At 44.4% G+C, this 12,672-nt stretch overlaps 1 protein-coding gene across 1 annotated transcript in view; it reads right to left on the reverse strand.

Moving 5' to 3' along the window:
• Positions 1-12,672, reverse strand: part of SCP2 (sterol carrier protein 2) — a 100,384-nt gene that overhangs the window by 82,092 nt on the left and 5,620 nt on the right. The window contains 5 exon segments of the mRNA NM_001082035.1: positions 532-658; positions 6,822-6,886; positions 8,271-8,402; positions 10,774-10,845; positions 12,387-12,444. Coding sequence (NP_001075504.1) covers positions 532-658; positions 6,822-6,886; positions 8,271-8,402; positions 10,774-10,845; positions 12,387-12,444 — 454 coding nt within the window.

Raw genomic sequence — 12,672 nt, forward strand, 5'->3', positions numbered from 1 at the left:
ACCGCATGGGAGACCTGGAAGAAGCTCCTGGCTCCTGGCTTTGGATCGGCACAGCTTCAGCCATTGCGGCCATCTGGGGAGTGAACCAGTGGATGGAAGACCTCTCCCTCTCTCTCTTTCTGCCTCTCCTCTCTCTGTGTAACTCTTTCAAATTAATAAATAAATCTTAAAAAAAAAATATGGACTCTTGACGGATTCAAGCTTTCAATCTCATTACCACATTGAGAAACAATGAGCCTCCATTTATAGGCCACAATTAATGGTGACAAAACTGTTAATATTCCTATTTCCATTTCCCGCTATGAAGTATTTTAGGTACTTCCTCTATGGTGTCCTATATATAAATATTTCCCCTCAAGTGAAGTTCTACAAACTATTTCTTCTATTTAACTTAAAAGCCATTTTATGTCTCATATATCCTGTTTCTTAGTAAATATCTGTTGCTCTCATCCTCCAGTTTCTTAGTAAATATCTGTTGCTTCCCATGCATGTAGATAACCAGTCACAAGTTTGAAGTTCTTTTGAACGTACCATATTTTTCCATGTGCTCTTTTCCAGCAGACCCAAACATCTGAGGAGCAACTGGGTGGGCAGACAATCCATATTTGTTTATCAGGACATCAAGATGTTTATCCATGGGATTGGTTCGATCTGGAAACTAGGAGAGAGGAGAAAAAAACAAAACTTAATAAGTAGCTAATGGGGCTGGTGCTATGGCACAGCCACTGCCTGCAGCACCAGCATCTCACAGGGGAGCTGGTTTGAGTCCCAGCTGCTCCATCTCCAATCCAGCTCCTTGCTAATGTGCCTGGGAAGGCAGCAAAAGATGGCCCAAGTCCCTGGGCCCCTGCACCCACATGGGAGACCCAGAAGAAGCTCCTGGCTTCAGCTGGGCCTGGCCCCAGCTGTTTCAACCATTTGGGGAGTGAATCAGCAGATGGAAGAAAAGAGTGTTCTCTCTCTCTCTCTGTCTCTCCTTCTTTCTCTGTAACTCTTTCAAATAAATAAATATTTTAAAAAAGAATAAGAGGTTGGCATTGTGGAGGTACGGGTTAAACCACCACCTGCAACACCAGCATCCCACATAAGCACTGGTTCAAGACTCGGCTGCTCCACTTCCGATCCAGCTCCTTGCTAATGCACTTGAGAGAGTAGCAGAGGACAGCCCAAGTCTTTGGACCCCTGCACCGATGTAGGAGACCCAGATGAAACTCCTAGCTCCTGGCTCCTGGCTCTGGCCTGGCCCAGCCCCAGATGTTGTGGCCATTTGAGGAGTGAACCAGCAGATGGAAGATCTTTCTCTGTCTCTCCTCTCTCTCTGTAACTCTGCCTTTCAAATAAATCAGTCAACCTTATTTAAAAATCTGCAAACCTTTTCAAATACTTATGCATACGTATACAGATAAAAGCCCAGCATCTATCATTCTCTACAGAATGTTTTGCCATTTGCCATAGGCAGGTTGGGCTGCTATGACAGAACAAACTGGGCTGGGTAGCTTAAACAACAAATAATTATGAGTATTTCTCACAATTCTGGTGACTGGGAAATCCAAGAGCAAGATGCTAGCACACCTGATTTCTGGGTAAGGCCTGCTTCCAACTGTGCATGCAGTCATTCATTGTGGCCTCACATGACAGAGAACAGAGCAAAGACTTGAGTGCTCTTCTTCCACAGGAACTAGCCCCATAACAAGGGACCCATCCCCATGTCCTGATTTCCCCTCAAAGTCCCAGTCTCAAAACACCATCCCACTCGGAAGTAAGTTTTTAACACATGAATTTGTGAGGACATGGCATTCATCCACAGCACACTAGGAAGTTAAAAACAGAACACCCTTGTTCTCTAAAGAGAGAATGCGATTTCTCAGGCAAAAAATATACTGTTCTATACAATCTCTTCCAGTGTAAACCTAACTTCTCATTTTCTCCTGTGCTCATTTGTGATAGGACCAGGCTTACAATGACAGCCAACCACAGACTTTCATTCCTGAAATCCAAAAGCTGACTTAAAACCCTCTAGCTTGCTGATTTGACCACCAACTGAACCACAGGTTAAGATGGACCAAAAAACTTAGTGGTCAGGGACCATTCTGAGCAGCAACATTCCATTCTGAAAAAAGCATAAAATTAACCAAAATACATCAACTGGCAGGAAGTGCCAACATCCAGAACCATCACTTCACAGGACCAACAGCCTCTTAAGTCCCTTTCTGGGCTACCATAGGACCCTAAAGAAGAATATAACTGGCAAGCCACACAGGTGAATAACAGATCTTGAAGCAGACAAACTAAAGAAAAAAGAAGAGATGGCATTAACTTGAATATATTTTATTAACCCATTATATCCAAAATATTATTTCAACATGTGATCAATATTTTTAAAAAGAGACATTTTACATTTTTTTTTCACATCAAGCCTTCAAAATCTAGTATTTTATGGTTATGACACATCCTAACTTGAATGCTGTATTTTCATCAGAAATATTTGATCTGTGCTTAGTTTTCATGAAATCTTCAGTTGTAAAAGTATATTCACATGCCCAAGCTATTCCAAACATACTTAAAAGTTTTCCAAAAAGTGGTAGCTTAACATTAATTAAAATTAAGTAAAATTGGGGATAACACTGTGGCATAGCAGATAAAGCCACTGCCTGCAGGGCAGGCATCCCATATGGATGCTGGTTCAAGTCCCAGCTGCTCTACTTCTGATCCAGCTCTCTGCTGATGTGCCTGGGAAAGCAGTGGAGGATGGTACAAGTCCTTGAGTCCCTGCACCCACATGGGAGATCTGGAAGATGCTCCTGTCTCCTGGCTTTGGACTGGCCCTGCTGCGACTGTTGTGGCCATTTGGGAAGTGAACCAGCGGATGGAAGACTGATATCTCTCTCTCTCTCTCTCTCTCTCTCTCTCTCTCTGCCTCTGCTTCTCTGTAACTATGCCTTTCAAATAAATACGTCTTTTTTTAAAAATGAAGTAAAACTAAAAACTCATGTCCTCAGTTGTATTAACCATCTTTTTTTTTTTTTTTTTTTTGACAGGCAGAGTGGACAGTGAGAGAGAGAGACAGAGAGAAAGGTCTTCCTTTTGCCGTTGGTTCACCCTCCAATGGCCGCCGCGGCCGGCGCGCTGCGGCCGGCGCACCACGCTGATCCAATGGCAGGAGCCAGGAGCCAGGTGCTTTTCCTGGTCTCCCATGGGGTGCAGGGCCCAAGCACCTGGGCCATCCTCCACTGCACTCCCGGGCCACAGCAGAGGGCTGGCCTGGAAGAGGGGCAACCGGGACAGAATCCGGCGCCCCGACCGGGACTAGAACCTGGTGTGCCGGCGCCGCTAGGCGGAGGATTAGCCTAGTGAGCCGCGGCGCCGGCTTTAACCATCTTTTTAAAAATGTTTTTTTCATCTACTCGAAAGGCAGGGGGTCAGGGGGGCTAACTGATCTCCCATCCACTGGTCCACTCCCCAAATGACCAAGCTAAAGCCAGGAGATCAGAACTCCATCCAAGTCCCCTATGTGGGTGGCAAGAGTCCAAACACTAAAGTCATCACATGTTGCCTCCAAGGATTCAATAGCAGAAAGCTGGATTGGAAGCAGAATAGCCAGGAATCAAACTGGCACTCCAATATGGAATGCAGGCATCCCAAGAAGCAGCTTAACCCACTGTGCCATAATACCTGCCTCCTAAGCACATGGTAAAGAGCACAGTAGCTACTGTGCTAGTTACTACCTGCCATGTGTATGTGTTGTGAATAGTATACCCAATGTCAAGTATCATTTTTAGTTCAGTGAAATAATCCTCCCTTATGTAAGAAGAAATTATTGGCGCTTGAGCTGTGGCATACCAGGTAAAGCCTCCATCTGCAGTATTGGCATCCCATATGGATGCCAGTTCGAGTCCCAGCTGCTCCACTTCTGATTCAACTCCCTGCTAATGCAACTGGGAAAGCAATGGTAGATGGTCCAAGTGCTTGGGCCCCTGCACCCATGTAGGAGACCCAGAATAAGCTCCTGGCTCCTGGCTTCAGATTGGCCCAGCCTGGCCACTGCAGCCATTTGAAGAGTGAAACCAACAGATGGAAGATATCTCTCTCTGCCTCTCTCTCTCTAACTCTGCCATTCAGATAAATATTTTTTTTTAAAAAAGAAGTTATTACCATTGTTTGCAGCATATACATAAAAAGGAAAAGGTTATGCTACGTAAGCTGAAGGGAAATACATAGAACAAATACAGAGAACAACAATGCAAGACTGGAAAGTCAGAGCCTCTACTATAGAGACCCACCTACATGTCAAAACAGAAACAGGAAAAAAAAAAAACAAAAAACCAGAAACAGCAAGTTGTCGTCTTTGTTATACTCACAGACTGTTCACAACTGTGTTTTTAAATTTTATTATTATTTTTTATTTGAAAGGCAGAGTTAGAAAGATAGAGACAGAGACAGAGATAGAGAAAATCTTCCATCCACTGGTTCACTCCCAGATGGCTACAACAGCCCAGGCCAAAGCCAGAAGCTTCATTCAGGTCTCTCATGTGGGTAGAAGGAATACAAAATCTTACCCAAAAAATTCAGTTACAAATTAAGTTAAGAAATGAATAGTGAAAAAAAGAAAAAGGGAAAGCAAGAAAAATAAAAGAGAAATTTAGATTTTTCCCTATGTGTATGTCTCCGTCTCTCTGCCTCTCAAATAAATTGATTTGAAAAAAATATTTCTAAACCTACCCTTTGAATTTTATACATTTTTCTTTTCTATAAATTCTACTTGGGTTTTTATTTTTTTTTTTCATGCCTGTAATATCCCTTTATGCATTTTCCAGTACCATAAGGAGATTTCCAGGCTGTTATTTCTTCAATCACAGTCAGCATGACTTAATCTGTGTTCAATAATCCAGGTGATGTGGTCTACAGAGATCACTTTTACTGTCTCCTCTTTCTTCTCACTTATGGTGCCTTGTTTCTTTAAAGCTTGGTTATCTTTGCTTGCACCTGAACTTTTTTTTTTTTTTTTTTTTTTTTACAGGTAGAGTTATAGACAATGAGAGAGAGACAGAAAGAAAGGTCCTCCCTCCGTTGGTTCACTCCCTAAATGGCCACCACGGCCGGTGCTGCGCCAATCCAAAGCCAGGAGCCAGGTGCTTCTTCCTGGTCATCCACGCAGGTGCAGGGGCCCAAGCACCCAGACCATCCTCCACTGCCCTCCCGGGCCACAGCAGAGAGCTGGACCAGAAGAGGAGCAACCGGGACTAGAACCCGGCGCCTATATGGGATGTCGGCGCCGCAGGCGGAGGATTAACCAAGTGAGCCACAGCGCCGGCCCCTGAAAACTTTTTTTTAAAGATGTATTTATTTGTTTGAAAATCAGAGCTATAGGGAGGGAGGGAAACAAGAACAAGCATCCATATGGGATGCCAGATTCACAGGTGGTGGCTTTACCCACTAAGCCACAACGCTGGCCCCACGTCCTGAAATTATACTTGAAGGGTCCTCCAGGACCAGAAGGAAGGTACTTTCCTCCACAGGAAAACTGCCTTGGGTCAAGGCCACTCTGGAACTGATTTAGACTTCATTAGAGGCAGAGGCTTCCTGGACCACCCAGCTAATGAGAACGTTGGCAGCACTCCTACTTCTACCTGAGGACCTGCCTGTGACTTACTGAATCTCAGTAGAAATGTTTCTGGGATTTTTTTTCCTTCTGCCTTCTCCCGTTCTGTTCAGTGCCACAGCAATTCTCCCTGTAATTTCATGGCACTGGGTAATTTTACTTGTGGTTCATTCCTACACAGGGGGTTTAGCCACATGCAGTCCCAGATTAATGGGGACAGTGGGCACTAAACTGCTGACCCTTGGAGGGCCTGAGCTTTGACCATTTTCCCTTCACTCCAGGGAACCACCGACATTGCAACTCACAGCTCCCTGATCAGCAAGGGCTTCCAGGGCAAAACAAGCTTCAGTGCTTATGTTAATCCTCCGGCTAGCAATTACACTTCTCTCTCTCTCTCCCCACTGTCTCCCTCTTCCTCCCTCCCTCTCTAGTTCCTTTAGGGCTTCAGAATTTCTTATTTTCATATTCTATCCAAATATTTTTGTTGTTATCAGTGGGAGAATTGGCTCTAAGAACTTGGACATTCCATTATCCAGAATCAGAAGTCTCACACTTTAACTCTCTTCAAATTAAATAGATAAATGAACCTCAAATTCACTCATCTGACTTCTTTGAACGCTGGTTTCAACAATCAGTACAATAAAAAATTTGAATTAAATTGTCTCTAAGATTCTTTATAGGCCGGCGCCGTGGCTCAATAAGCTAATCCTCTGCCTAGTTGCGCCAGCACACCGGGTTCTAGTCCCGGTCAGGGTGCCGGATTCTGTCCCAGTTGCCCCTCTTCCAGGCCAGCTCTCTGCTGTGGCCCGGGAGTGCAGTGGAGGATGGCCCAAGTGCTTCTTGGGTCCTGCACCCCATGGGAGACCAGGAGAAGCACCTGGCTCCTGCCTTCGGATCAGCCGGTGCGCCGGCCGCAGCGCACCGGCGGCGGCGGCCATTGGAGGGTGAACCAACGGCAAAAGGAAGACCTTTCTCTCTGTCTCTCTCTCTCACTGTCCATTCTGCCTGTCAAAAAAAAAAGATTCTTTATGGAGCTAAAATAGCAACATCTATGTGTACATACACAGTGTCCTCTTTCACTTCTGGATTACATCAGCTCATCCAATACCTCTGCTAAACCATGCTTTCTGTTGCTTATTAGCAGGCCCCATTCACCACGGACAGATGGGTCAAGTCTTTCCAAAGCATTATAACAACAAAAGTAACAGCAAATGAGACTCACTTTCGCTCCAAGGGATCCCCTCTCCATCTTCTCAAACCCAAGGGCCAAGACACACTCTGCCATACCTTAAAGAAAAATGCAATTATTTTGAAAATTCAGATTTTCACTCAACAAAATACTATTATATACCTCAAGTATGTCAACACACATATTATAATCCTACAAAATAAAAAATTAAGAGAAAATTCTTATATCCATCTGTATAAAATAAAAAATCAAGATGGTGTTTAATTCCTCCCTTAGAGCTCAATGTTCTAATAAAACCTGTGATTGCCAGCTTTCTGCTATGGCCTAGGAAAGCAGTGAAAGATGGCCCAAGTACTTGGGCCCCTGAATCCGTGTGGGAGACCCAGAAGAAGCTCCTGGCTCCTGGCTTCAGATTGGTCCAGCTCTAGCCGTTGTGGCCAATTGGGGAGTGAACCAGTGGGTGGAAGGCCCCTCCCTCCCTCCCTCTCTCCTCTCTCTCTCTCTCTCTGCCTCTCCTTCTCTCTCTGTGTACTCTAACATTCAAATAAATCTTTAAAAAAATAAATCTGAAAAAGAAAAAAAAGGTGCATGTGGGACACCCATATCCCATATTAGAGTGCTGGGTCCGAGTCTCAGCTTGGCCTGCAATCAGTTTTCTGCTAATGGATACCCTCGTGGGCAGCAGGTGATACTTAAGTACCTGGGTCCCTGCCACCCATGTGGTACACCCTGACTGAATTCTAGGCCCCCTGGCTTTGGCTGGCCCAGCCCCAGCTATAGCAGGCATTTGGGGAGTATATATTTATAGTGTTTTATTCATGATAACTAGATAGCAGAAATAACAATGTCATCAATTGAGCAACAGATAAAATGTGGTATATGAATACAACAGAATATTATTTGGCCACAAAAAAAGAATGAAGTACTGATGTGTGCTGCAACATAAACTGTGAAAACATTATGCTAAGTAAAAGCAGCCACAAGACACTATGTAGATTGCAGGAAATATCTGCACAGATTTTGCCAGTTAAGCATGCCCAATGCAAAAATTCATTCAAAAAGTTTCAGATTTTGGAGTATTTCAGATTTTGGATTACTCTGGATTTTGGATTTTTGATTAGGGATACTCAACCTGTATAAAGCACCAGTAATAAGTTCTATTATTCCATTTGCATAAATGTTCAGAACAGGTGAATCCACAGAGACAGAAAGTACATGGGGAACAGCTAGTTCCAGAGTTTCTCTCTGGGGTGATAAAATGTTTAAAATTATACAGTGGTAACAGCTGCACAACTGTGAATATATTAGAAAAACACTGAATGGTATAATTTTAAATTTTATAACTCAAGTTATATCTCCATCTTTTTTTTTCTCCAAGAAATACATTATAAAGCAATCCCTCTAATGGACGTCTAAAGAAAAAATTTGTAAGGAGCAATACTCCCACATCTACTCAAGTACACTAGACAAATAACCACTCACCACCCTGAATCAGCTGCCGGCCCATAAACAACGCAGTAGAACCAGTTGAACAGTTATTGTTGACATTAATTATAGGAATTCCAGTCAATCCTAAACTGTGATAGACAGCTCTCTGTCCACAAGTAGAATCACCTGCATCGGGAAACAAATAAAAACTGTAATATCCGCAACAGGGGAATTATGGAGGTATGATGCAGAATACTACATTATATTTTTTCCAATATTATGCTTTTGCCTGGCATCCAGTGTAGGCAGAACAGTAAACCCACTACTGACATCTTACTGAGTTTTAGCACTAGGCATCATGATTCTACAAGCACATAGAATTCTCAAACTAAATATGTGCACTTTTCTACATAATACAGAGGCAAGAAATTACAGAAATGATCAGATGTTAGCAAACAATTCAATCTGGAAAGGGCTACATGATAGAGGAAGCAATATTTCATTAACAATGATGGGCAGGCACTGTAGAGTAGCAGGTAAAGCCATTCCCTGAGACACCAACATCCCATATGGGTGCTGGTTTGTGTCCCAGATGCTCCACTTCTGATCCAGCTCCATGCTAATGGCCTGAGAAAAGCATCAGAAGATGGCCCAAGCACAGCCCCATCTATTGCAGCCATCTAGGGAGTGAACCAGAGGATGGAAAATGTGTGTGTGTGTGTGTGTGAGTGTGTGTGTCTCTCTGTCTCTCAAATAAATAGTTTTTTTAAAAAAATTTTTTTGGCCGGCACCACGGCTCAATAGGCTAATCCTCCACCTGTGGCGTTGGCACCCCAGGTTCTAGTCCCGGTCAGGGCGCCCGATTCTGTCCCTGTTGCTCCTCTTCCAGTCCACCTCTCTGCTGTGGTCCAGGAGTACAGTGGAGGATGGCCCAAGTCCTTGGGCCTTGCACCCGCATGGGAGACCAGGAAAAGCACCTGGCTCCTGGCTTCAGATCAGCGGCCACAGAGCACCGCACCAGCCGTAGCAGCCATTGGGGGGTGAACAAATGGAAAAAGGAAGACCTTTCTCTCTGTCTCTCTCTCTCACTGTCCACTCTGCCTGTCAAAAAAAATTAAAAAATAAAAAAATTTTAATTCTGTTTGCTAAGACACCCCAGAAAAATGTGATCCATGTAGAGTACACATGTGACATCTTGTCCCAAGCAATGCAACCTCCAAGGCAGACATGCCAAAGCATGATGATGGGGACATCTGAAGGCAGAGTCCCCAGCACAAACAAGAAGGCACCAGATTTTCTTTCAATACACACACTCTGCTATGACCCAGTAGCTTTCCATTCTATAATTCACTTTCTATCTTGAGACCTCAAGGAAATAAATTATGGACATGCACAAAGATTCATCACAATAATACCAGGATACTACCATAAAGTAGTATTTTTACAATAAGCAGAAATTAGAAATAACTTAAAATATCCAAAAACAGGGGGCCGGTGCTGTGGCACAGTGGATAAGGCTGCTACCTACAGTGCCAGCATCCTTTATGGGCACCAGTTCAGGTCCTAGCTGCTCCATTTCCAATCCAGCTCCCAGTTAATGTGCCTGGGAAAGCAGAGGAAAATGGCCTAAGTGCTTGGGCCCCTGCACCCACGTGGGAGACCCAGAAGAAGCTCCAGATTCCAGATTCAGATCAACCCAGCTCTGGCTGTTGCAGCCATTCGGAGAGTGACCCAGCAGATGGAAGCCCCTCCCCCCACCCCCACCCCCCGTCTCTGCCTCTCTGTAATGCTGCCTTTGAAATAAATAAATAGATTTTAAAAAAAAAAAAAAAAAGGTAAGCAAGTTCTGGGAGTCTAACGTACAACATGGGTACTGACAGATGCACTAATTTATTTGATTGTGGTAATCATTACACAATGTATATCAAATCATGAATACATTTAATTATTACTGGCAATAAAATATTTTAGATGCTATAAAGACTACATATCCATTAAAAGAGAATGGATTAAATAAATTATGATACATTTATTTAGTAGAATACAATGCCATCATTAAAAAATACAAGCAAGAAAGTTCTTTATAACTTTTTTTTTCTTTTTTGACAGGCAGAGTGGACAGTGAGAGAGAGAGACAGAGAGAAAGGTCTTCCTTTGCCGTTGGTTCACCCTCCAATGGCCGCCGCGGCCAGCGCACCGCACTGATCCGAAGGCAGGAGCCAGGTGCTTCTCCTGGTCTCCCATGGGGTGCAGGGCCCAAGTACTTGGGCCATCCTCCACTGCACTCCCTGGCCACAGCAGAGAGCTGGCCTGGAAGAGGGGCAACCGGGACAGAATCCGGCGCCCCGACCGGGACTAGAACCGGTGTGCCGGCGCTGCAAGGCAGAGGATTAGCCTAGTGAGCCACGGCGCCGGCCTCAGACACTTTCATATTAAGCTTTTTATTAAATAAACTTTTGTGACAGTCAAAATAAATTCATGAATATCTCTGCATGGTTTATATAATGGCTGCTAGATTTAGATGGACAACTTTTACAATATACAGTTTACTACATACCATAAACATAGCCAATACAAGCTTGCTCCACCGCTGAGTAAGGAATCTGTGCATCAGCTAAAGCCTTCTGGCCTATAAAAAGAAAAGGGCTTCATTAAAAAGTACTTTCAGTATCTGCTCCAGGTAGTTAAAAATTGAGAGTTAGTTGTCTAGGAGTAAATCTACCTCACTACAGTATGTTCAATTTGAATGACAAATCCTTCATCAAAGCAGCTCAGATCTCTACTCTTAGAAGCAACTGTTTCTCCTCTCAATTACTGCACCACTCCTCCATATCTTCTCTTTGACACTTGACACAATTAGATAGAATGTCATGGCAGTGGGGGGGATACACGCAGTAATGTGCTCTTCTTACAAAGCCAAGAACAAGAAATGATCCTGTCTAGGATGGTGCTGTGCAGGAGGTTAAGCTGCTGCTTCGGACGCCTGCATCCCATAACAGAAGGCCTAGGTTCACTTCCAGCTTCCTGCTAATGCACAGGGTCCCTGCCACCCGCACGGAGCTCCTGGCTCCTGGCTTCAGTCTGGCACAGACCCAGCTGTTTTGGGCATTTGTCAAGTGAACAGGAGATGGAAACACTCTCTCTCTGTGTACATTTCAAATAAATATTTTTTTTAATTAAAGAGAGGGGCCAGTTCATGTCCCAGCTGCTCCACTTCCCATCCGACTCCCTGCTGAAGGCCTGGGAAAGGCAGTGGAGGATGGCCCAAGTGCTTAGGCCTCTGCTACGCATCTGAGACCTGGATGAAGCTCCTGGCTCCTAGCTCCTGGCTTCAGTTCAGCTCAATCCTGGCCATTGTGGCCACATGGGGAAGTGAACCTGCAGACAGGAAGATCAGCCTCTCCCTCTCTTGGGCTTTCAAATTAATAAAATATTTTTTAAAAAATTAAAAAGAGACAGACACAAACATGGAAAGGTACTACCCAGAAAGAGACCCATGGAAGGAGCTCCCTCTGGTGGAACTCAGACCCACAGGTCATGGCACCATGTCAAGTATGTGTCTCTAAAGAACGCCAGATGCTTTTGAGAACCAGGACCCACGCCCCTGTGGATCCTTCTCTCCCTGAACTGCAGCTCACCAGTGCTCACCCAAGTCCTTTGCTTACAGCACTAACACTCACTAGGATAAACAATAACAAACTGCATCACCTCCTGCAGTCATGGGGTGGACTAGTGATGAGAAAGAATTCCAAGTCGGCTCAGTAGAGCCACAGGAAAACCATCACATACATATTTAATACACTCCAAATGGGATTACCCCTTTTCAAAGAAGACACTAAACTTGCTCTGACTCTGGAGGAGAACACACACCAGAATCAAGTTCTCTCTCATAACAAAGCTACCTTTCCTACAGCTCCCTTTACCATCACTGTAAACAGCTGGGTAGCACATAAAACCATAAGCCATTGTCTGCTCCGGCTAGGTAACAGCTCAGGATGCCCTCGCTGCCTCCCCTTTCTCTTTTCTAGGGAGCCACCCAGCACTTCCCCCAACAGGTTCTCCTCCTGTGATCAAGCTTCCTTCTGGGCTTGCAAGGTCACTCTAGCCGTGGAGTTAGGCCAGTCCACACGATAAACTATGGCCGTTCGAGAGCTAAGTGTGCTATATTACCTGCTTCTTTTGCCATGTCAGGGTAGTCTCTTGCATCCTCAGTTCCAGGCTTCACGAACTAGAACATACAAGATAATAACAAGTATTTTTTCATAACATTGCGTCACAGAAAGCCATCCACCAATCCACTCACTCACACTAGAACACACCGGGCACCTGTCGTGTTCCTCGAATAATAAATAACATGTCTCTGCCTTTGGGACCACGCTGAACTCACAAAGGACTTTACATGGCCTGCCTTGAGTCTGGGCTTTATCCTGAAGAAGGTGGGATTTTTTAAAAAGAC

Source organism: Oryctolagus cuniculus, chromosome 7 (genome assembly GCF_964237555.1).
Source record: "Oryctolagus cuniculus chromosome 7, mOryCun1.1, whole genome shotgun sequence".
NCBI lineage: Eukaryota > Metazoa > Chordata > Mammalia > Lagomorpha > Leporidae > Oryctolagus > Oryctolagus cuniculus.